Source organism: Gymnodraco acuticeps, unplaced genomic scaffold (genome assembly GCF_902827175.1).
Source record: "Gymnodraco acuticeps unplaced genomic scaffold, fGymAcu1.1, whole genome shotgun sequence".
Lineage (NCBI taxonomy): Eukaryota > Metazoa > Chordata > Actinopteri > Perciformes > Bathydraconidae > Gymnodraco > Gymnodraco acuticeps.
The window spans coordinates 178,724-205,036 of record NW_022989937.1 but is presented as its reverse complement, the minus strand read 5'-3'; the positions used below and the strand labels follow the sequence as shown (position 1 = coordinate 205,036).

The window sequence follows — 26,313 nt, the reverse complement described above, 5'->3', positions numbered from 1 at the left end:
AAACAAATATGTGTGGATCAAAAATACGTATGTAAAACTTTTTTCTGTATTTGGATTTTATTTACATGTATATGAAACGGAACACATTTGTGTGTGCATTGAAAGTGTGGATCCGGAAATACAAGTGTGAATCCTTTTGTGGATCATGAAATACAAGTGTGAATCCTTCTGTGTGCATGTGTGTATTATGAGACTGTTCTGAGCCCATAGTTTACTGCTGTTTTGATCAGTTAGTCCATCAGAACTAAGAAGAGCAGTATAGTCCTTTGTGTTTTGAGGAAAAAAAATCAGCAGTACATCGCTTGGCTTCAATACACTGATACACGGTTACATAAGAACGTCATCCAACCCGAAAATCTAAACTAATCCTTTGAAGTGCTACACCGTATTCATGAAAGTGTTGGACTCAAAACATTAGCAGGCCTTTTCGAAACACCCTGATTTGAATCTTCAATGCCATAATTTTCTCCAAAACCATGGTATTAAAAATAAATCCAGTTCTAAAGGTTTTTAAGAAAAACACATTTGGACAATGACTTAAATGGGGTGTTGAATAGGTCAGACAAATGGAAAGTTAGGGACAAAAGAACAGAAGACTTGAACAAATCCAACAATTCTCAAGAAAAAAAAAGATCAGTTTATTTTTTCTACTTTATTAGAGCAGTTCAAGGGTGTGGTTGCTGTATTTTTTTAGAGGTTTGGTGATAGATGGTGATAAAGCAATGAGAATAATGCATGAAATTTGAGCGTGACATTTAAACTACATTGTGTTATGGTCACAGGTACACAGAAATATTCCTAGTGCAAAGGATCTTTTATTTGCTTTTGTCATATCCTTCCTTAAAGTGTCAAATGTAGTATCCTGAACTTTTGCAGATCCTTTTTGATTAGTTACAGATATAAAAGTCAAAGCATGCAATTCATATTTTCTATTACATTTTCTATTGGCAAAACCAATGAACCCAAATCTCGACCATTAGAATGAGGGTACACAAATGACACGTTCGGAAAAGAGGATTAAAATGTTCATTGTGTACATAATTGCTCCGCTTGGCAGAATGTCAATGCTCTTCTCAATTCCAACAGACAAAATCTGGAATTTCTTTGCTGTACAATGAGGAGACCAACAATACCTATGATGTCTGCCTGAAATTGACCAAAGAGGCGTTAACCATACAGAAGCTGGACGTGGTTTGCACAAATGGAAGTGAATCCCAAGTAAATGTAAGTGTGCCCCAGGGCTCAAGTAATGCATTGTAATTCATGCCGCATAACTCCAGAATACTGTTTCAATAAATGTTCACAATATCCTATTGCCAATAAGAAACTCCCACTTTCTAAAGCACAGAACTGTTTTACTGCGAAGACAGGCGGCTGGCGGTCTGGGCTTAAGCATCAAAGTAAGCAAAAGTTCCATTATGGAGAGATTAAACTGGAAATGAAAAAGGGCTTTTGGTTGTAGAAAGCAGTTTTTGCAGCAAATCTCACCTCTGAAACGCAACAACTCTTCTTTCTTTCGTGCTTTTCAGGGGGGTGCAGAGAACAACGTCCCTGTGGTTATTTCAAAGATTTTTAAAGATCAAGTAGGTAAGAATCATTTCACTTCCTATTGCAATGTGGATTAGAAAATTGTTTTTTTAATGCAGGGGTACATTTATCGAAATTAATGAAATAGCCACTGGATATTTTACAGGTGTGATTTCAATTCAGAATTATATTTTAAACCTTTCTAAAGATTAATTATTTATTGTAAAAGTTAGGGGTGTGGAAATATTGGTACACTGTAGTATTGCGACAATATATATATTGTGAAACGGTATGGATTGTCAAAACTTCTGTGAATTATTTTTGAAATACTGTCAGTTTACATTTGATTATTGACTTTAATTTTTAACCTAAAGAATCCTAAACATTTATATTATTGTTCTATTAAGATTAGGGCCGGGACTTTAACGCGTTAATTAAGATTAATTAATTACACAAAAATTAACGCGTTAAAAAAATTAACGCATTTTAATCGCACTTATTTTTGCACCGCGGAACGTTTCTCACTGGATGAGTTTCAGGCGTACCGATTATACTGGAGCACCAACTAACGTTCATGACTTCAGACAACAACAAACCACAGTGAACAACAGTGGGAAATGTTGTTTTAAAAAACGGACGGATGGAAGCGTCGATAAGAGCACGGTTGTGTGCAAATTATGCAAAAAGGAATTCGCATATCACCGCAGCACATCAAGCCTCAAGTATCACCTCAATGCAAAACATATAGCAGCTAGCGTGGAAGCTAGCGTGGACGTTAGCCTCTTTTATCGCGTTCACACCAAAAAGAGCCGGTACTAAAATTAGTTCATGAGAACCTTTTTACCCCCACGAAAGTCCCTGCTAGAGAGCAGAGAGCTGCTAGAGAGCAGGGACTTTCGTACGGCTCTCTTGTGAGAAAAGAGCTATATTTCTGATTGGCTGGGCGGATTGCAAACCACGCCCCGTAAAACTCGCAAAAAGTTTTGTGAAGCCGCCATTTTATTATCCTCGCATTAGCATTATAAGCATTAGCATTATTAGCATTAGCCCAGCGCAGAAACGTAGAGAGACTAACTTATGGCAACACAAAATAAAACATGGGAGCGGTGGAGATGAGGAGGTGTCGGCGTTCTGGCGATTTACTCGGAAGGCTTCAGTAGAAGCTGCTGGGACTCCCAGCAGCTTCTACTGAAGCCAGTCCCCAACTCCGGGGACTTCCGGCCGGGGACTTTGGGCGGCAGTATACGGCGTGAAGTGGTTTGCGGCCTGCCAGTAAACCCAAAGCAGAAGAAGAAGAAGTGACGTCAGCGGCTTCATTTGCCTAATCCACCCCCAGGTTCAAAGAGTTCTCATGAACTAAATTCTCATGAACCTTTGTGGGAAAAGTACTGCGGTGTGAATGCGCCTAATGGTATACTAAAATCCATGTGAAAAAAAAATTGCTTCTCACTGTTCTTAGGTCAAATATGTATATGCGATTAAAAATGCGATTAATTTCGATTAATTAATTACAAAGCCTCTAATTAATTAGATTAATTTTTTTAATCGAGTCCCGGCCCTAATTAAGATGTTTATTGGTTTGCTTGGATTCAAGATGTAAAACAGTTGTTTACATTTCAGAAGGAGAGGAATTGTTAAAAGAATCACAATATTTATTTTTAATTATTTAAAGAAAGTGAAATGATAATTTTGGTAGCAACTCGTGTCTGAATTATAATAAGTTCACTTCAGTGAGCGTTATTCAAATGTTACTCCCCGCAGCGATGATACTTGTAAGGTTATTTTCTAAGACGTTGGAATGCTCCCTCCAGAGCTACAGAAGAAATGATACAACAGCTCATCACAAGGAGATTTATTCTCCATTTGTAAAATCTGTGCCACGTTATACTACCTACATATGGAGCTGGAGTCTGGGGGTGATTAGCCTAGCTTAGCATAAAGACTGGAAACTTGGGATATGGTTTGCATGGCTTTTAAAATATGCTATATAAAGCTCTGTTTAACCCGCAAACCATACATATACAAAATGTAAAGCTTATTGACATCAGGAAGCTGCAAACAGTCACTGCCCGCAGCAGTTGTTCGTCAATAAATAGCTCCAGCACGTAACTCGTCTTGAGGCATTGTTAAGGTTAGAATATGTGTTCAAAACTATTCCCCTTTTATTCGGCTTTTAAGTGGATTTGAGTGTGTGTAAATTAGGGCTGTACCCGAATATTCGTTCGTTGGAGTACTATTCGGGTTTCAATTTCGTTATTCGGATATTCGTTCTTCCCCCCGTTTTTTTTCAGCACTGCAGCTGCCAAAATTATTTATTGAAATTTCCAATAGAACTGATCACCCAAACAAAGGGAGGACTCTATTAAAGCCTAATTAAATACAAACAAATATACACTAATAACCACAAAACTACCCTCACTATCCAAGTGGTACAGACTAACGAAAAGGAGGCTGTGGGAAAACACAGCTAAATTTAAATGACCACAGTCAACGTAATACTATCCTAATCTAAACACATCTACTCACATCAATACCACACGAGTTAACCACTGTTAACAGAGCCTCCCGACTGATCGCTGTCCACAGGCTTTGCAGTCGTCTCGGGAAGGTGTGCCTCCGGATGTGCGCTGGGATTGGAGCGCGTCGGGCCCGGCGTGCTCCAATCACAATCTTCGGGGGCGGACCAGGAGATGGGTAGCCAATGACATCAGGGCAACCACACAGTTCATTTACATAAAACACATTCAAAACAGAGTTACCAGGACCGGGGAGGCGGCGGCCGTAACGATCAACGTAAGAGCTTGTGCCTCTTCGGGGGGTGCTAACACTTAACCATAAACGTTATTGTTTACTTTCTCCGTCTTTATATGTAGATATGACTTTTCTCCATTAATCTCCGTCACGTTGTTTCCATAGCAACAACAACTTCCTATCAACAGCGCTAACTCTCCTTCAAAATCAAAGCATGTCCATACAAATTAGGAAGCCAAACCACATTACACTTAAGATACAACTGCAATGAAAGTAACAAACACAATGCACTATCCTTTTCAATTTCAAAGCACACAAATTGGGTTATATACATTAACAAATAACTATAAAACAACAATACTGTAGAATAACAAAATGAATGCCGTGAATACACCGAAATACACGTGTTAAAGTGGTTCGCTGCTGATTACTACCGAATATCTGGAGCCCGAAAAATGGTATTCGGGACAGCCCTAGTGTAAATATGAACATAGGCCTACTTCACATTGTCTGACAGTGTCCCATATATATGAATATATGGAAATATTCAATAATGAAGAGATATTTTGGATGGCTCCATCATTTCATGAAATGGAATTGTAAAACATTTGCTTTTTGTCGTCTTTGGATATGATTGACCCCACAACCTCGATTTGTTAGTTAAAGAGATTTATTGTGTAACTGAGTAATCTTGAAGGGTGTTTCCTGTTTCCTGTCTTCATGCTAAGCTAGGCTAAACACGTTCTGAATCCATGACATGAGATTTTACCTTCTTTTTACATTTTCCGAAAAAAAGCCATAATTGTTTACCTATTGGTTTAAAACCAGTTGTATTAATTGGACTGTCTATGTACATTTACTTTTACTGGAGACAAATAATACAGAGGTAATTTAGCTTGCCAAATAAGAAAAGTCATAGAAAAGAAAGACTGAGAGGAAGTTGGCAATGTGTCCATGCTATTAGCTGGCTAAAGGAGAAAACACTTAAATCATGTTTGTCAGTTAAATTGTAAGAATTGATGATCGCTCACTATTCTGTTAGGACGCAATATCAGAGCGTCATGAGTGAATTGTTTCCCTGTAATTTGCGCATTGGCCCACATCCCTCTTAATACTGATTGGATACGAGGGAATCATGTCTTCCTATCTCCCGGGACCCTTTTAACAGAACCTTCTAAATCCTTTCGCAACAGAGTTATCATTGTATTCCTCCCGCCCAGCTGCAAATGAGTGTATATCATGATTAGTTTCAGATTTCATGCTGTCCTGTGTTCTTTTCTGAGCTGTAGCCAGAGATTAGTCAAACAGACTTACTGATTGCTATTTCCTCCACATTACCATGTATGAAATGAGCAGTTATTGTCTAATGTTTTCATTAACTTCTGACACTTGACAACTCTACGCTCTGCAGCCGATCAGACGGCGAAGCTGTTCGTCGGGGACGCTGTGTTGCAGGTTGGTACAGGCTTATTCCATTCAAGGTCGATTCGGGTTACTGCCAGTGTCACATTTTAGATTCAACCTGCTTGTGTTTTGACAGTTATTTCATTTAGAAAATTAATAGAGAATATTTTGAACTTTGAACTGCCTGCTATTTAATTGTCTCTTTGAGCAGATAATATTGTGGTCAAATCTATATATTTTTTAATCAAATACATTTCCCAAACGTACACCCCGTTGTCAGTTTCCGTCATAGAATAATCATAAGGTCACGAATGCATAATAGTTTCTGTTCATCAGAATAATCATGGAAACCCAAAAGTCGAGATATGAATTGAATCTTTTGAAAGTTAATTTGAATCTGTCTGGCAGGTTTATTGAGTGTGCTGTTTATCCTGAATATCAAGATGATTAATTGGACAGCCAGGCAAAATTGCCACTCAAACTGGGAGTTATTATGCATTAAATTATCAGTTGGATTGCTAGTGCTCCTTCCTTTGGATCAACACTGTTTCATATTTATTTGCAATGACATTGAATTTTCACACAGCAGAATATTGCATCTATTTGCATACGAAAAGCCGTAGCATGGGTTTAAAAAGCCCTCTAATCTAATATGAAATATTATTCATATGTAGCTATTATAGCCCTCAGCCATGGAAGATTATGAGACAATAGGCCTTTACATAATAATTCTCTCAGGTGTGGTCATCTTGCGAGTTTGTTCTTTTTTACTTGATGGTCATTTTAAGACCTTTTGTGGTAAAAACAATTCTCTTTGGGGTCATTTTGGCTATCGTAGTTGTTTTGCGTATATTGATGGTCCCTTTGCATCCCTTTTGAGGATTTATATTTCTCCTTGTGGTAGTTATGATCTCAATGTTGTCGTTTTAAAACACTTCATGATTATTGTTTATCTCTGTGAATGTATGGTTGCTCTTTGAGACGCTTTGGGGTTATTTTGTATCTCTTTGTGGTGGTTTTGCATCTTTTTGTGGTTTAGAAAATGTTCTGGTTATTTTGTACTTCTGTGTTTGTTTTCCTTCGATTTGTAGTTTTTCATCCCTTGTGGTTGTTTTGCCTTTGTTTTTTTTCTCTTTGTCATATTTAATCTATTTCTTTTCTCTATTTGGTCCTTTTGTTTATCATGCGGTTGTTCTAAAACATTCTTTGGTTATATTGTATCTCTCTGGGATAGTTTGAATTGTATTCTGGTTATTTTGTGTTGCTTTGTGGGAAGTCATTTTTTGTGGAGATTTCGCATATCATAGTTGTGTTTTTTTAATCCTTTTTTGGTCGTTTTCCACCTTTGGTAGTCATTTTAGGTTGTGGTTACTTTGTATCTCTGTGAATGTTTTGTTTCTCTGTTGTGGTCGTTTGGCATCCATTGTGATCGTTTTTCATCTTTTGAGCTCTTTTGTTCTCTTTTTGGTCATCTTCCATCTCCATAAAGCCCTTTTTTCTAACCTTCTGGTTATATTGTATCTCTTTGCGATTTTTTTAAATGTTCTTTGTCGTTGTTGTTTGTTGCCTTGTGGTTGTGTGTTTCTCTGTGTGCATTTAAGCATCTCGTATTTTTTGTAATCTTTTGATGGTCGTTTAGCATCTCCTTGTCATTTTGCATCTTGTTGTCGTCATTCTAAGACACTTTGTTGTTATTTTTTGTATCTTTTGTTTCGCATTTTCTTTGTCATCCTTTTTTCATCTCATTGTAGTTGTTTGGCATCATTTTGTGGTCGTTTTGCATCTCTTTTTGTGACTTTACAGTTCTTTGTGATCATTTTGTGTTTCCTTTTTGTTTGTTTTTGTTATGTACCTCTTGGTGTTGGGAACTGATTTTAATTTATTTTAAACATACAGTAGTGCAATTGTGAAAGACCGACAAACAATCCTTCTGCTGGCGGATGAAGTAGCATTTCGCCCACTGGCAACTTTTACCATTTTCATTTTAATAAGGAAAATGTCTGTATTGCAACACTGAACATACACTTTCCCAAAAGTGCTACAGGTCTGCACAATAACAATTCAGTACGAATACACAAACAGTTACAGCCCTACTGTCTACCTATGTATCACCTGCTGACTCTTGTAAGCTGGGTACCAAGGGTTGTCAATTATATTCCACCCTTAACCATCCCCCTGGCAGTTTCCCTGCAGCAAATAGGCAAGTAGGTTTGATAAATGACACACTTTCTACCCTGTATAATTACTTATGTGCTTTTCCACTTTTTCTGTCGGTTTCTTTAGGTCAACGGTATAAATGTCGAGCCTTGTACCCATGAAGAAGTTGTGAGTATATTTGCGATTAACTGTTGTATAATATTTCCATCCATCCTTCCATTGCTTTTCCATCTTTCTCCCAGGTTTAACACAAAATCCCAGTGGCTCTCAATAAATCTTCTCCCTTTGTTAAATAATTCCTTTATTCTCTGCAACTATCCCCACACACAAGCACACACTCATCCCATGTCTGTCGTCCCTGTCTCCTTGTGCAGCCCCAAACAGCTGTTCACTCTACTTACCTCCCGAGCGTCAAAATGCATAATGAGCAGTCTCTCTTCAGAACAAAATCCAGAGCTTTTAATGGCAGGCTGTCACACTTTGCAGCACTGACAAATGTTCAGGCACAAGCCAAGCTAAAGTGAGGGATTTGATAGCAGACATGCATTGAGTGGAGTGTAGACGTGACCTTGCGTTTTCCATGTGACAGTCAAGTGTCTTATTTACGGTTTTATTTTCTCTTTTTTTCCAAGATGCACGGAAGATAGACAGATTTAATAGATTATCCTTTAAACTTCACCTTCCTTGAATTGACTAGACACCTATTGAGGACGTAGTTGATATCCCTCAGACATCAGATATTCAGTAATTACTTTTCGATGTCATCTGGTTGCTGCCGCCTGTCACTAGAGAAACGTCGGCCTTCAAATTCTATCTTTGCTGGAGAGAAGCCACTTTCGCACACTTTACCTCCTCATTCCCTGTTATATGTTGTTTGTTCAGGCTGTGTACATCTTGACATGAGTGTATGAGATTCAATTGTTATCTCGCTGTATCACTCACAATCGTTCTTTCTAACGTTCTATCTATCTTAATCTCAATCTCTCTCTCCGCCTCCCGCTCCTGTCAGGTTCACCTCTTGCGCACTGCAGGAGATGAGGTCACCATTACTGTTCGCTACCTGCGAGAAGTTCCATCATTTCTTAAACTGCCTCTAGGTAAGAGTCCTGCAGTGTTTGATGTCATGCAATCTCCCAATAAACTTCATTTCATTGAGCATTTTTAGCCATAAAGGAATAAAACACATTCATGGGAGATTGTCTTTTTTTGCGCACCTTCAATAGATGAGCATTTATTTCAAAGTTATAAATCGTCATGCTCCATGGCCAGAGGCATGCAGTAAAGTCAAACACCCAGAGCTGCAATCTTCTGCTCCTGTATTTACCTTCAGCAGCTTATACAGATGGAAACAGGCACTAAAATCCTCCATGTGGAGCCTGTAAAAAGTGAGAAATCAGGTACGCAACTCTGAGTGAAGAATACTCGATGATTTATTTGAAACCTTGTAAAAATACTAGAAAGTAGCCTAACATTGTTGTTTTTTTGTACATTTCGAGACATTACTTTGTCAGAATGTATATACTAAATTTTACAAGAAGAGTTTGTGTGGTTGTTCTCTTACTGAAAGCTAACTGTATGCTAAATACAAAGCTATCGCTAGGCTGTTATCTTGACTTACTACAAGGACTGAAGTGGGGGAAACAGTTACCATGGCTGCCCAAAGTTACATTTGTCAATTTTACACTTTGGTTTTGGACAGATTAATATAATAGAACATGTTACTTTGTGAGATTTAGTGGTCGGATAGGTATATTGTTTGTATCTTTGGCAGAGCTTGCTTGCTGTGTCCTTCAAGTAATCAACTAGCCTAGCTCTTTCTGCAGCTTCTTACTAAACAGTTACCAATCTTCTCATCACAGTTCCACCAAAAATGAAAATATTATAACTGTGTTACACAAAATATATAACAATCTTTTAAACGTCTAAAGTTAACCAAGCCAAGCAAAAAGTGTTGGAGCATCATGTAGCTCAACGGATCTTTAAATCTGGACCATTATGCATTCACACACGCTGTTAGATACAAACTGACATAACCACTAATAATTGTTGTTTTATGAATTAGCTGTAAGCAAAAAGGTGATTGAATAACATTTTATACATTTGTTTTTGTCTCTCCCAGAAAACAAAATGATATTTTCTGGCAATTTACCTAATTAGGAAAAGCAAACAGATTTAGAAAAATGGTTAATACTAATAGGCCTGCATAAATATTTAAAGCCACCGCATTTTCATAAATTCAAACCGAGCCGTGATAAATTCAGCCTTTATATGTTTCGAAAAAGGTAACATTCAGAGCAAGGTCTCAGTGCAGCTAAGCTCAGGTTTAGCTGTGCGGTGTTGGGCCACTGAGGCACATTTTTTCATCTGAGGAAAAAAGTTCCAAATCCTTTTTCTCTAGGCGCCCCTTTGTTTCACCATGGCACAAATGACAAGCAGGAAAAGGCCAGGAGCAGTCTGCCAAGCTTCACTGAGTGGGCCTGAATCAGAAAGAAGGTCCTCTAACGCCAAGCTAATATCATATGACAGAGAAGAATTTGTCTCTTTTGGATGCTGTCTGAGACGCACTGTATGATTCAAAGGCAGGGCCTGGAATAAAGTCAATATCTTAACTTTGGCAATGGTCTTTTCCGTTTTTTTTTGTTTCTGAAGAAAAGACACAACATGAAATTGGGTTAAATGCATGAAATATATTTTTCCGAAGCCTTTTTGAACATGAACGATCTTCCTTTCTTTTTCAGGTTCCCCTGGGCCGTCCACAGATCACAGCCAAGTATCCTCTCCACTCTTTGACAGCGGCTTACATTTCAATGGAAACGGAAACAACACAGTGAGAAAGATCTATTTGATATTGCATGTATTATGTGGATGGGTTTTTGCTCCGATTTATTTCACAATCAGTGCCTAGTTCTTTTTAACAGACAATGCTTGAATCTTTATATTCTGTATGCTAATCAAACACAATAACAATTGCATTTACATTTTGAAAATCACATTGTCGCAGGAACTATAGACATGACTTTCAGTATGATATATTCACAAAAATGTATTTCCAGTCAATGCTGGAGTCCATTAAGATTGTGTTACAAGCTGGCTCTGCTTGTAACATAAGGACAACAGTTCCACACAAGAGTTGCCCAAAACAATCATTTATTTTACCTAACAGTGGTTACAACCAACAATAAAACAAACAGAAGAGCAGTGTCCTGCTGCACCGAGCAGGGCAGCTGAGAGAGAGCGAGAGCCTGTTCTGCAGCCCTCTTATATCCTGGAATCAAGTGCCACAGGTGGGTCCCATCACTGCTGATTACAACAAACACACAGGTTACAGCATCACCACCTGGTGGACAACCACAGGGTTGTCACACACCACCCCCCCCCCCATAAAAGAAGTGTCCCCAAGACACTGAAACATCCAAACCAATAACAGAGCTTCTACTTACAGCTAATACATAAACATAGCTTACCCGGGTGTAAATGTTACCCTAGTTTACCACTGCCTACTTTCCACATTCACCAACTCAGCAACCCGGCACCGTGGAAGCAATTAAAGAACAGGAAAACGCTGGAAAAAAGATGTGAAAACAGGAACAAAACCACCTTAAGGTACTGCTCTCGATCAGCCATCACATTTTCGGAACCTTTGAGATGTCGGATGTCCAAATGGATAGGCTGTAGAAATAGGGACCATCTCATTAACCGCTGGTTTGGGTTCTGCAAAGACTGTAGAAAGGTCAGGGGATTGTGATCTGTGTATATCACTATTGGCCTATAACCACTCCCTATATACACTTCGAAGTGCTGCAATGCCCAGATCAATGCCAGTGCCTCCTTCTCTACAATCGAGTAGTTCAACTGGTAGGAGTTATACTTGCGTGAGAAGTAACTGACCGGGAGCTCAATACCAGAGGCATCTTGCTGTAATAACACGGCACCGGCACCCGTATTACATGCATCCACTTTAAGATGAAAAGGTTCCTCAAGACGCGGGGCTCTCAGCACTGGAGCTCCAATTAGAAGATCCTTAACGTCCTTGAAAGCCTTCTGACACTGAACTGACCAGTTAAACTTCATCCTTGGACTTATCAGGTCAGTCAAGGGAGCAACAACCGAGGAGAAGTTTTCACAAAAACAACGGTAATAACCTACCATGCCAAGAAAACGAGCCAACTCCTTCCTGGTGGAAGGACGGCTTTCACTTTTGTCCTTATTGGACGCACAGAATCCTGACCAACGACCTTACCCAGATATGTCACTGTGGCCTTAGCAAACTCACACTTGGCCAAGTTCACAGTGAGATTTGCCCAGACCAGGCGATCAAACAGGGCCTGGATGCGCTGTAGGTGCCCTGACCATTTAACACACACTGTAACAGCAATGTTTTCTCTGAATCAGACCACTGTCGTCTTTGGCTAAGTCGCTGAAAAAGTCCAAAAAAATAATCTATCTTCTCCTCGAATTTCGGTAACAACCTCAAGTTATAAGCTACATCAAAAGTAGCTGGGGACACCCCAGAAGAAAGCTTACCCTCTTGGATGAGGTCCAACTTGTAACGCTCTTGTTGCAATTCAGCTTCCCGCACCACTAGTGCTGCGTACCTGGACTCACATTCAGGTTCAGGTCTGGACTCAAGTCCGGAGGTTCAGGTTCAGGTCCGGACTTATAAATCCGGACCTGAACCCATGGCTTGTGTCAAGTTGTGTGAGTAACTAAAGTGAACTTATTGTGAGCTAATTATCAATTGAAAATGAACTCATAATCAACTCAAATTCAAACTCATCAGGTTTATTGCGCTCCCTTCCAACTTGTGTCTACATTCCTCTACAAAGTACAAATGTAAAAAAAACACTTTTTGCCACTTAGTCTACAAATGATTTATGACAGCAACTACAGTGAACTACTACAAAGTTCAAACATTTATTTCATTTACCAAACTAAAGTAACCAAACAGTCCCTGAGCTGACTGAGCCTAAATCCCTAAAACGTTGCTGAAAGGTAGAGTGTAGAGCAGGGGTGCCCAACCAGTCGATCGCGGGGAGATTCCCAGTCGATCGCGAGATGTGTCTAAAAATAGAACAACAATATTCTGTTTTATCGTTAATGTCCTGTAACATAATCTTCCTGTGGCAGAATAATGCACTTGAACGAATCAAAGTTTTGTGATTGGCCGGCGTGACCCCATGTGTCGGGGCGTGGCTGGTGAGCAGTGGGCAGTGCACTCGTTCGCTAACGTTGTCCGAGTGACAGTCCGCACACACACAAGACCGCAATTATGGCAGAAGCAAAACATATATAATTTTCACTCCGAGTGGGAGGATGATTATTTTTGTATCTATTCCAATTCAAAGTCCATCTGTCTCATCTGCAATGCGAGCGTGGCTTTATCGAAGAAGGGGAATTTAGGAGCGGCATTTCAAAACAGTGCACAAACGCTACGAGACGGAATTCCCTCCTAATTCTGCCCTACGCTCCCAAAAGGGGAGGGACCTGAGAGGACAGCTAAATGCACAGCAGTCCATTTCCACCAGGCCCAACAACAAGAGCAAGGCTGCTACCATAGCACCTTATCGTGTCAGTCACGTTCTTGCGAAACACATGAAGTCTTTCAATAACGGCGAAGTTGTGAAAGAAGCATTCCTGGAGGCTGCCGATGCGTAATAAAAATAACAGTAGCATTTCAACAGGTTTTTGATATGATAAAAACTCCGTTATTATTAATCAGCTGTAAGTTTGAGTTTGTTTAAACTTATTAATTATAATTATTGTACAAAATGGTATAAGAATGCAAACTTAAATTTATTATAGTCTATTATCAATTCAGGTTAAGAAACTAGTGTTGCTTGCATCCTATTTTAAAGGCATTTATTTTTATATTCTACTAAAATGCAACAAAAGGGTTTGATTCTATTAATTTTGTCTTTTTTATTGCACTTTGGCAGCAGATTCCTGTTTAGCTTCAGATCTGAGTTGTCTTATTAGTAAGCCTAATTTATACTTTTGTTGCAACACTATTTTTATATAATGGCAAAGAAAAGGTTCAGAGTATTTTCTTTTTTTCCTGTGTCATATGTGGCAGCACTGTTCAATGTTTCTTGAAAACATTACCCACTGTAGTATGTGACATGTGAATAAACTCCAACTCTGTATCAACAACACTGTTGTGTAACTTCAGTTAAATACTTGTATGTGTGTAGATTAGAAAGAGGTAAAATAAAGGATCTGCAGTATTTTATGAAGTATTAATCGTACAAAGGTCAGTTTTATACAAGTAGAAGTGTGTATTTACCTGGTAGTAGGCTGTCAGTAATGGCTACGCCTCTCTATTTGGACTGGTAGATCTCGGCAGACAGGCAACTTTAAAAGTAGCTCTCGGTTCAAAAAAGGTTGGGCACCCCTGGTGTAGAGTATACTATACGCATTACACTGTTACACACCTACTATACAGTATACACTGTAGTGACTGTACAGTCAGAGTGTACTGTAGGCTACTGTCTGTACACCATGTATTTTCTACAACTCTACATGTGTACATTATACAGTACATACTACATACATAGTGATGTACATACTGTTAGAAATTAAAATCAATGTTGATATGGCGTAATTTTGAATTAAATACACTATTTAATTTAAATCAGTTTTATTCTGAAAAGACCGGAAGTTCACACTATTAACTTAATACTTTTATTCTGAAAATTATTCACTTCCGGTTAGCATTAGCATGTGGCGAAATGCCTTGTTTTCAAACCGTGAATCGAAGGTGAAATGACATGTGATGTTGTACACTGAGCACACTGGGATTAGCACTCATTTATTGACGCTGAATAACGTTTATCAGGGAATGTTTAAATAACCACAGACACCAGAATATACGTAAGTGCTAGTTTTTTTGTGAGTCCAAGAACCGGTTCCCGACGTTCCGGTTTTCACCGGACTTGAACCGAAACTTTTTACAAGTCCAGTACCGGTTCGGCGTACCGGTACGCAGCACTACGCACCACTGTAGTTAACCTTAAATGCTCCATCTCAGTTTCCTGTTCACGAGCTCTAGCCCGGTCCTCACGAGCACTTGCTCGTTCCTCACGTTCACTGTCTTGTTGGTACTGCAGCAGCATTATTTCCTTTCTCTGTTCAAATGTCATTTCACCAAAGTCAAACAAAGAAAAACCTGCACTTCTCTGCCGCTCTGGATTTATAGCTGCCTTCTCAGCCAACTCCTCCTCAGAGCCATCATCGACAGCCACTGCTGGCAGAACTTCTTGCAGTATCAACTGGGCCTGTAACATAGTTGCTGGGCCTGTAACATAGTTGCTGACATCCTCGTGGATTCATCTTCTTATTACAGACACATGCATTTCCTAACATTCGGTCTATATGCTGTAAAATGCATTATCTCTTTGATTTACACACGGCATCTATTGCACGTCTGTCCGTCCTGGGAGAGGGATCCCTCCTCTGTAGCTCTCCCTGAGGTTTCTCCCATTGTTTTCCCCTTAAACTGTGGGTTTTCTCTGGAGGTTTTTTCTTGTACGATGTGAGGGTCTAAGGATAGAGGGTGTCGTTTTTCTCATACTGATATTCTGAACAATCTGTGCTGTTGTATTTGCTGTAAAGTGTCTCTACTGTAGGCTATTTTTATTTTATGTACAGCACTTTGGCTCGACCAAAAATCGTTTATAAATGTGCTGTATAAATAAAACGTGATTTGATAGTCACTATGGTGTCTTTACGACCCTGCTTTGGAACGTCTACCTCAAAATGCTCTGCAATTTTTAACAGTTGGTCTTTAGTACATTTTTCCAGCAGTTCCACACAAAATCTGTCAATGTAGCCATGATTATGCAAACTCCCTTGAACCTGGTGCACAGACACCTAAAAATATATATTTGTTTGTTTACTCTGGAATACCTCTCCCCTAGCTAACTGCCTACCCAATCCTAGCTATCTTGTCTCACCCTAGTCTTCATGCATGCCACGACAGGTGTTTTAAACACTTACCCAATGACCCGGTAAAGCCCCAGCGAAGCTGTTACTCACCAAGACAGCCACGGACGTGTACCCATGACAAAAAAATGTCGAATCATGTTTATGCACAAAAATAGCAAACCAACAAGCTCTCCTAAAGGAGATGTTGCTTATGCCTATCAGGAAAGGTAATTCCAAAGCTACTCCTTAATGCCCCACACCAGGAACAACCTGTCTACACAATCAAGGCAAACAAATCAAGTAAACAACTATCACCTGGTTCTTTATCCCGGACGAGACCCCATATGTTACAAGGTGGCTCTGCTTGTAACATAAGGACAACAGTTCCACACAGGAGTTGCTCAAAACAATCATTTATTTTACCTAACAGTGGTTACAACCAACAATAAAACAAACAGAAGAGCGGTGTCCTGCTGCACCGAACAGGGCAGCTGAGAGAGAGCGAGAGCCTCTTCTGCAACCCTCTTATATCCTGGAATCAAGTGCCACAGGTGGGTCGCATCACTGCTGATTACAGCATCACCACCTGGTGGACAACCACAGGGTTGTCACAATTGTCATTGAAGTTTATATCGCCAAATTACCTTCATACTCAGTCTTGCAGTGCCTTCAGGGGTGCCCAACCTTTTTTGAACCGAGAGCTACTTTTAAAGTTGCCAGTCTGCCGAGATCTACCAGTCCAAATAGAGAGGCGTAGCCATTACTGACAGCCTACTACCAGGTAAATACACACTTCTACTTGTATAAAACTGACCTTTGTACGATTAATACTTCATAAAATACTGCAGATCCTTTATTTTACCTCTTTCTAATCTACACACATACAAGTATTTAACTGAAGTTACACAACAGTGTTGTTGATACAGAGTTGGAGTTTATTCACACGTCACATACTACAGTGGGTAATGTTTTCAAGAAACATTGAACAGTGCTGCCACATATGACACAGGAAAAAAAGAAAAGACTCTGAACCTTTTCTTTGCCATTATATAAAAATAGTGTTGCAACAAAAGTATAAATTAGGCTTACTAATAAGACAACTCAGATCTGAAGCTAAACAGGATTCTGCTGCCAAAGTGCAATAAATAAGACCAAATTAATTTTAGTAGACTATAAAAAGTAATGCCTTTTTAAAATAGGATGCAAGCAACACTAGTTTCTTAACCTGAATTGATAATAGACTATAATCAATTTAAACAGAACAGATCTTAATGTTTGCATTCTTATACCATTTTGTACAATAATTATAATGAATAAGTTCAAACAAACTAAAACTTACAGCTGATTAATAACGGTATCTAACTTGAGTTTTTATTATATCAAAAACCTGTTGAAATGCTTCTGTTATATTTACTGTCCCCCAAAAGCGCGTCGGCAGCCTCCAGGAATGCTTCTTTCACAACTTTGCCGTCTTTGAAAGACTTCATGTGTTTCGCAAGAACGTGACTGACACGATAATATGCTATGGTAGCAGCCTTGCTCTTGTTGTTGGGCCTGGTGAAAATGGACTGCTGTGCATTTAGCTGTACTTTCAGGTCCCTCCCCTTTTGGGAGCGTAGGGCAGAATTAGGAGGGAATTCCGTCTCGTAGCGTTTGTGCAAAATTATATATTTTGGGCTTTTTTGCTTCTGCCATAATTGCGGTCTTGTGTGTGTGCGGACTGTCACTCCTGTTGTCACGGACAACGTCAGCAAACTAGTGCACTGCCCACCATTCACGCCCCGACACATTGGGTCACGCCGGCCAATCACAAAGCTTTGATGCGTTCAAGTGCATTATTCTGGCACAGGAAGATTATGTTATAGGACATTAACGATAAAACAGAATATTGTTGTTCTATTTTTAGACACATCTCGCGATCGACTGGGAATCTCCCCGCGATCGACCGGTCAATCGCGATCGACTGGTTGGGCACCCCTGGCCTACATGTACCAGAATGCCTTGTGTATGAGGCTTCAAATATTAAACCCTCAATCTACTTAGCTTGCTTCCGTAAGCCCCTGTCACACTGTCCCGAAATGTACACCCGATGGACACACGAATATTGAATTGTGAATTTCGCACGAAGATGGCCCCGAACCACACACGAAGAAAACATTTACATTACATTTAAGACATACAACTGCAACGAAAGCAACACAAACAATTATGTTAAAGTACTATGATACTGTACTGATATTTTCAGACTTTGTTCTTTACTTTCTCCGTCTTCATATGTAGAAGATATTACATTTTCTCCGTCATGTTGTTGTTTCCATAGCAACAACAACTTCCTGTCAACTTGCCTTCAAAATAATATATTATATCCTTTTCAGTTTCACAGAACACAAATTGGGTTATTTACATAATATGTTTACATGATTTTGTTTTGCAATAAAACAACCAGATGGACACACGATAAAGGAAATGTTCAAATTCGGCTCTGATCGTAGCAACATCGGGCCATTCGTGAGGGCATCTTAAGCCTTCGTATGACCGCCGGTGGAGTTTCTCAGGCTCCGGCAGCAACTTCGTGAGCGGTGGCAAAATCTTTGGCATGCCAAAAAACAGCCGAAGGACCTTGCGAAGGTTCATTTTCGTGTTGAATTTGTGTGTCAATTTTACCCTTCGTAAGGCCATCGTTAGGGCATCTTGTTATCATCGGTGCCATCGGGCATTCGCCCCGATTAGAGTGAGGGCGAATGCACCGATGATAACACGAAGATGACACAACTTGACAAGATGCCCTCACGAGTGCCTTACAAAGTTGCCGCTCACGAAGTTGCTGCCGGAGCCTGAGAAACTCCACCGGCGGTCATACGATGGCTTAAGATGCCCTCACGAATGGCCCGATGTTGCTACGATCACAGCCGAATTTGAACATATCCTTTATCGTGTGTCCATCGGGTGTCAATTTCGGGACAGTGTGACAGGGGCTTTACCAATGGTAATTGAAGGGTGTATGAATAATAACCCAATAAACAAAACTTCATTTCACTTAGCATTCAAGGGCTGAGAAAAATACTACCAATCACGTTATTCATTGGCTACAGACTCTCTGTTTTTATTTCTATTAGCTAATGTTAGCTCAGCATGGTTAACCCCTAGCGGGCAGCATCAGCGCTATCAACTAAAGCCAGAGCATCTGCCTCTCTTTGTGGACTGTGGCTTGTACAAATCCACTTTGACTTTGAAATGTTAAAATGTGATAGTGAATGTGAAAAGTAATCCATAACGTCCTCTATATGCTGCGTCGTTGTGTGTCAGTCTAAGCGATGGCGGGCCAACACTGATAGGTGATTGCTCTGAAGCTGGTCTCTTGGCAAAAGGAGGAAAAGGAAACTTTCACTGTGTGTGGGAGAGAAACTCCCTTTTTTACGTACTATAAATGGCAAGGTAATCATTTAATGTGTGCGTTTACACAACTGTCCCTTCACCAAATTGTGAATTTGTAGCAGTAAATATCAGATGGCTTTTACCATGATTAGTTGAATACTTGATTCTGATTTGTCAATATGGACATTCCAGAGGTCTGATTTTCTTTCGCGAGCAGACCGCTGCTAAGGATAGCAGACTGTTGCTAAGGGGGACGCTCTGATCAAGGGAATATACACTATGTACTATGTACAGTGTTATTAATCCGCAGAAAGAAGTCTGTTCAATTTAACAGCAGCTGTGTACAACAAACATTAGTTTTCATGTAATAATTTTCTATTTCCGTTTTTCTATTTATGGACAGCACAATGGTGGTTTAACTGTCCCCAGAAAAATAGAAAAGAGTGCAAAAGAAGGAAAGAGGTAAAAAATCACGGCACTGGATGTAACAAAAATGAATGAATTCATTCATTTTGTTCTGTGTTATCCTTTCAACCCGTTATTAGCTCCTTGGGCTTCCTAGTTTCTTATGGTAAGACTTGCAATGTTGCATATTAATACGGTAAGGGGAATAGAGCAGTCTTACGGCCCCTACACACGGCGGCGTGCGTTGTCGCTTGCCGGCGGAGGGGGCTGAAACTCGACCAACAACCAATCACATGCATCTCCCGCCCCAGACACACAAGCACACGGTTTGATTGGCTAGAGCTTGTACTGGCATATGATTCGATTGGCTGACGCCTCCGTCGAGGCGTGAAAAGTAGAACATTGCACTACTTTTGCAGCGAGCACCGCGAGAGAAGCTACGCTTTGCTCCCACAATGCAGTTCGGCGAATCATGACGTCACCCCATTCTAAGTAAATGGGCAGAAGCGTTGAAGCGGCAACGCACGCCGCCGTGTGTAGGGGCCGTTAAAGACAGCATCTCCTACTCTGCATTTCACATAAATTATTCAGAAAGGCATGGAGGACAGCAGGTGGCCACTTTAACCTTTCATAGATTTTCTAGATTAGTAGTGTTTCAATTTAAATCCCTTGCAGGAGCTGGAGGAGGGAAGACTGCGCTGGGCCTTTGCAATGTCTCCAGTTCTTTCAATTCCAAGTATGTGGTTTATCTGAGGAAAAATAGAACCTGACAAATCCCTATGCAATAACTAAGCAAGTAAGGCATTACTCTGTGGGACATAACCATTCAGCAGGCAGCTCGCTGGGATCTTTACAATTAATTCAAAAGATGAAGACTTACTGGCTGACAAACACAATTAACCAGGCAGTTTTCAAACCAGAAGTACGTTTTAAGCAGTGGAAAACACAGACATGGCAAGAGCTGGCCTCCAGTTAAAGTGGTATGTGACTGCTCTTGCCTCAGAAAAAAGGAACTATTCTATGAGTGGTTGTTTTTGCTCTTAGAATAATTGCTTGTATTGTTGTTTTTTCCCCTCAGTGCAGTATAAGTCTGGAATTCACTTTATTATTCACACTATAATGACAAGAAAGCCTCCAGACAGAGATTTTGCAGGAAAGTGGGTCAACTCATACACATTTTTTCTCTGAAAGAAAGAAAACATGACATTGCATGCCATTAAGCAATTCTTCATTGTATAAAATAGTCTGTAGTAATGGAACGGGTCTTTAAGCCTGAGGTTGAACAATGACCTCAGAGATAAAACTTCTGCACATTCTGCATAGTAAAAAGATTAACTGTGTATATCTATTTATTTCAGAGTTAGAAATGCTTAATTCATCCAAAAGCACGGAAAATGACATTGTATAAAAAAAAAAGCAAAAATAGACACAAGTAGACTGAGATATTAAAGAGGCGAGCACACATTTATTAATGAATAGTTGTTGTTTTTAGTTCATCTGCTGCCCTCAAGTGGCCAAAATAAATCGTTAAATGCAGCTCTAATTACTATTTTAGAATCTTCAACTTATAGTTTATTTATTTATATTAAAAAAGATCGCCCGTCCAACTAGGAATCACAATTATTCAAATCATAATACTGACTAGTACCAAACATAGACTATATCTATACATGGACGTAGTGTCCGTGACGTCACCCATAGGATTCTGCAGAGTTGCCGAGAAGCCCGTCCACACAGCGGCGTGCGTTGAAAGCTTCACCATTCACTTGAATGGGGTGACGTCACTTTTCACCGAACTGCATTGTGGGAAGCGGAGCTTTGCTGGCGTGGCTCGCTGCAAAAGTTGAGACATTTTCAACTTTTGAAGCTTCGGTGGAAGCGTCAGCCAATCAAATCCCGTTTATGCAAATCTGCCAGTACAAGCGCTAGCCAATCAAACCGCGTCTATGCTGGGAGAGACACACCGCAGGTCATTTCCTCATATTCCAAAAGATGGAGGAGAAATTAATCATAGCGGTAGGGAATCACCCGGTCTTGTACGATCAGTCCCTGTTCACCTACCGGGATACAAACCGGAGGAGCCAGGCATGGAGGGAGGTGGCAGAGATAGTGGGTGAAACTGGTAGGTTTTCGCCTGTTTAGGGAGTTTATATCCAGTTTACTTCGTAAACTGTATGTCAGGGGCGGGAGATTCATGTGATTGGTTGTTGGTCGCGTTGCTCACGAGAACTCCCATTACATTACATTGCATTTAGCTGACGCTTTTATCCAAAGCGACTTACAATAAGTGCGTTCGACCAACAAGATACAAACTTGAAGAAAACAGAATCATATAAGTACATCAGGTTTCATAGAGCCAAAACATTTCAAGTGCTACTCAACTGGCTTTAGATAAGCCAGTCCTTTATTAGTATATAAGTGCTTTGTTAATAGTTCTATCGCTCGAAGTGGAGTCGAAAGAGATGAGTTTTCAGTCTGCGCCGGAAGGTGTGTAAGCTTTCTGCTGTCCTGATGTCAATGGGGAGCTCATTCCACCATTTTGGAGCCAGGATAGCAAACCCACGTGTTTTTGCTGATGGGAACTTCAGTCCCCCTTGCAGTGAGGGTGCAGCGAGCTGTTTGGCTGATGCAGAGCGGAGTGCACGTGCTGGGGTGTACGGTTTAACCATGTCCTGGATGTAGGAAGGGCCAGATCCATTCGCAGCATGGTACGCAAGTACCATTGTCTTGAAGTGGATTCTAGCAGTTACCGGAAGCCAGTGAAGGGAGCGGAGGAGCGGCGTGGTGTGGAAGAATTTAGGAAGGTTGAAGACCAGACGAGCAGCTGCATTCTGGATGAGCTGCAGAGGTCGGATGGCACATGCAGATAGACCAGCCAGGAGAGAGTTGCAGTAGTCTAGGCGTGAGATGACGAGAGTCTGGACTAGAACCTGCGTCGCTTTCTGGGTCAGCTGGGGACGTATCCTCCTGATGTTGTAAAGCGTGTATCTGCAGCAGCGGGTTGTAGCAGCTATGTTTGCAGTGAAGGACAGGTTGTTATCTAGGGTCACACCCAGATTCCTTGCAGTCTGAGTCGGGGAAACAATAGAGGTGCCGATGTTGATTGTTAGGTCAAGAGTGGGACAATCTTTTCCCGGAAGGAAAAGCAGTTCAGTCTTGTCAAGGTTGAGCTTGAGGTGGTGAGCAGACATCCACTGAGAGATGTCAGCTAGACAAGCAGAGATGCGTGCGACGACCTGGGTCTCTGAGCGGGGAAAGGACAGAATTAATTGGGTGTCGTCAGCGTAGCAGTGGTATGAAAAACCATGCGGGCTAATGACTGATCCAAGCGAGTTTGTGTACAAGGAGAAGAGGAGGGGACCAAGAACAGAGCCCTGAGGGACCCCTGTAGTTAATTGACAAGGGTTGGACTCCGACCCTCTCCAAGTAACCCTGTAGGTGCGGTCTTTGAGGTATGAGGTGATGAGGGAAAGTGCAGAGCCTGAAACTCCAAGTTCTTGGAGAGTGCGAAGGAGGATCTGATGATTCACCGTGTCGAATGAAGCAGACAGTTCCAGAAGGATGATGACAGAGGAGAGGGAGGCTGCTTTAGCCGTGTGCAGTTCCTCAGTGACAGCAAGGAGGGCAGTTTCTGTGGAGTGACCTGCCTTGAAACGCGACGGTGCGGATCCAGAAGGTTGTTCTGATGGAGATAACAGGAAAGTTGTTTAAAGACAGCGCGTTCAAGTGTTTTAGACAGGAACGGGAGGAGAGAGACAGGCCTGTAGTTTATAACATCAGACGGGTTGAGAGTGGGTTTCTTTAGGAGAGGGTTTACTCTTGCCTCCTTGAGACTGTTTGGAAAGTGACCAGAAGTTAGAGAAGTGTTGATGAAATGGGTGAGAAACAGTAGAATATCAGGAGCGATAGTCCTCCCCAAGCTTCAGACACGCCCACCGCCAAGCTTAAACGCACGCCGCTGTGTGGACGGGCTAGGCGGAGTCGGCCACTAAGCTCGACAGTGACGTCAGAGTCCAACTCCCGCCTGCTCCAGCCTGATCCAAATAAGGGCAAAGAGGCGGAGCCGAGACCTTCTGCCACCAAGCTGGAAGTTCCAGAGCTAGCTGAGGCTACCAAGCTAAGCTAACATGCTCAGCAGTGCTGCTCTGTGATGCTAGCTGGCTAACCTACGTCTGTTGCTCCCGGTCTGCACATTTTACCTTGCTTAAGGTAAGTTAACATGAAACTATTCAGCAAAACTTTCAATAATAATCTAAAGGTATTGAGTTTTTGGGATAATACTTGCAAAAATCTTAAAATGCCTTCAGGTTCCTAAAATATATATTTTGTGGTAAATTCAACATTGGACCCAGCAAAGATCAGTGTTTCCCCTTGGATGGAGTCATAGCAGCGGTGCTAAGGCACGTGGGCCCAGCATAATGTGAGCGCGGAGCGCGTGGCATCTTTTAGTGTGTGCGCGTGCGAAGTGCGCCCCGCCAATTTGTTTCTATGTGTCCGGTTCTAGCCAATTTGCTGCCCTAAGCGAGATTTTATATATAAAGAAAAAATGAAAAATCTCTACAAAAGACAAATACACTACAAAAACAGAAATGTATTGACATAGGTCATATACGTCAAAATGGCTTCAAATGTATTCAGTTTTGTATGAACTTGTTTTAATTGGGGGGCGGACGTCACATCCTCTAGGGGGGTCCGCGGGTATGCCCCCCCGGGAAGATTTTTTTGAACATTTTAAAGTAAAATGCTTCAATCTGGTGCACTTTGAGCACACAATTACGAGAGACCTGATCTAGGGGGTACAACTCTAAAACACTCATATGAAAAAGATCGGTTTACATTTTAATAATCATTTAAGTATGTGAACATAACCAATAACCTACCATAGCCAATAACAAATAAATGTAACTTATTTTATATCTTATTTGACCTAATTAACATTTATTAATTTATTCATATCACCAACATTAAACGATATTTTTGGTTTACTGTCCTATAGTATATTGGAATGATTTCAAACCTGTTTTTATTTATCGTAATAATTCTAAAGTGTCTTGGAAATATGTGTTTACATAATTTGTAAACACATATTTGTTTGAGACCCACTGAGATAACTTAGACTAAAATTAACTATCTAAACACTCAGAGAGTCCTTTACCTCGCTGAGCCTCTCAGTCTGACAGGAGAGCTCTCCTCCACCATGGTTGTAGAAACATCTACTTCTTATATCCGTTAGCGCAGCTAGCACCAGATTCAAATAACAACAGCGCCGGTACCGGTGCGCCCTCTCTCTCTCTCCCTCCCTCGCTCGCTTGCTCCCACGCTCGCACTTTGGCTGTGAGCTGCGGGCGCCTGATAAGCCAACATCCCCCACTTTCATCACTTACAGCGCCTATGTCAAAAATCGGCCATGCCAGTACATACAGTGGCAATGTCTCAAGATTTAGCAAAAATGTACCTTTATTGAACATACAGTAACACAAATACTACAAATCTACCAATCAAAAATGGCGCACCGCCGCTAATTGTATATAGGGGAAACACTAAAGATTCAAATATTTACATGATTTTAGTTATTGATTTTTTGCTGTTATACTTTTAATCAATTCAAGTCAAGCTTAGTTACATGTGATGGTAGCTAGTTAGTGCTCTTACCTGTATGCCTCCTCCACAACCAGACTGTATTAAAACTCTTAAGTACCAGTTTTATTTACTTTACTTTAAACAATTAAAAAGACAAAATCAACTACATTTATTGAAATAACAATCTTCATTTTAGGTGCATCTTCTTCTTTTAAACTTTCAGACGTGAGGTATTGAAATACAGTAATAGTATTGTTTATTTAAAAAAAACTGAGCCACTACAGTAACTTCATATTTCTTATTGTCTAAAGCATTTATTACACACATTTCCCCCTCACAGTGTGGATCAATTGAGACAGCGTGAATGTCCAGAGAGCTGCAGAGACTTTGGGAGAAACCTCAGCGTGACTGATGTCCTGTCTGTGGGTTTGGCTGCAGAGGACTGAGGTGGAGCGGTCTTTCTCTGGGAGGAGGACCAGGCCTGATGAAGAAACCAGCTAACTGCATCTGTGAGCCCATACTGGGCACAGCTGTCACAAACAAATGATGGTCCTGTTTGACTACACACTATTCAGTGTGCAAAAAAAAAAGTGTATTTTCTTAGTGAATGTCTTGTATTGGTCTTTAATCTCATATCAGCTTTTAATTTTCTTCTGGCCCCTCGGAGAAAACGGTGAGGCAGTTGTGTCCTTCAGGCAGAGTAACGGCCCGTCCACACAGAGGCGTGCGTTGAAGCTTGCCGGCGGCGTGTCTGAAACTCAACCAACAACCAATCACATGAATCTCCCGCCCCTGACTCACAAGCAGCGGTTTGATTGGCTAGAGCTTGTACTGGCATATGATTCGATTGGCTGACGCTTCTGCCGAGGCTTCAAAAGTTGAACATTGCTCAACTTTTGCAGCGAGCCACGCCAGCAAAGCTCTGCTCCACAATGCAGTTCGGCGAAAAGTGACGCCACCCCATTCAAAGTGAATGGTGAAGCTTTCAACGCAGAACGCTGTGTGGACGGGCCGAAAGTGTGTTATTTATGAAGGAGGTGCGTTTGAGGGCTGTAGAAATAAATACAAAATTATTTGAATGTGTTTTTGAAATTCATCACTTTGTACTACAAAGATAATCAGATTATGAATGAACAGTCTGCAGTTAATCAACATTAAAAATATATGTTGTTAAAATAATCAACTGTTATC

At 40.7% G+C, this 26,313-nt stretch overlaps 1 protein-coding gene across 1 annotated transcript in view; it reads left to right on the top strand.

Moving 5' to 3' along the window:
• Positions 1-981: 981 nt before the first annotated feature.
• sntg2 (syntrophin, gamma 2) overlaps positions 982-26,313 on the top strand; it is a 134,049-nt gene continuing 108,717 nt past the window's right edge. The window contains exons 1-8 of the mRNA XM_034210070.1: positions 982-987; positions 1,087-1,224; positions 1,344-1,400; positions 1,530-1,587; positions 5,690-5,733; positions 7,966-8,007; positions 8,849-8,936; positions 10,578-10,666. Of these exons, the coding sequence (XP_034065961.1) occupies positions 982-987; positions 1,087-1,224; positions 1,344-1,400; positions 1,530-1,587; positions 5,690-5,733; positions 7,966-8,007; positions 8,849-8,936; positions 10,578-10,666 (522 nt within the window). The remainder of the gene's footprint in view (positions 988-1,086; positions 1,225-1,343; positions 1,401-1,529; positions 1,588-5,689; positions 5,734-7,965; positions 8,008-8,848; positions 8,937-10,577; positions 10,667-26,313) is intronic.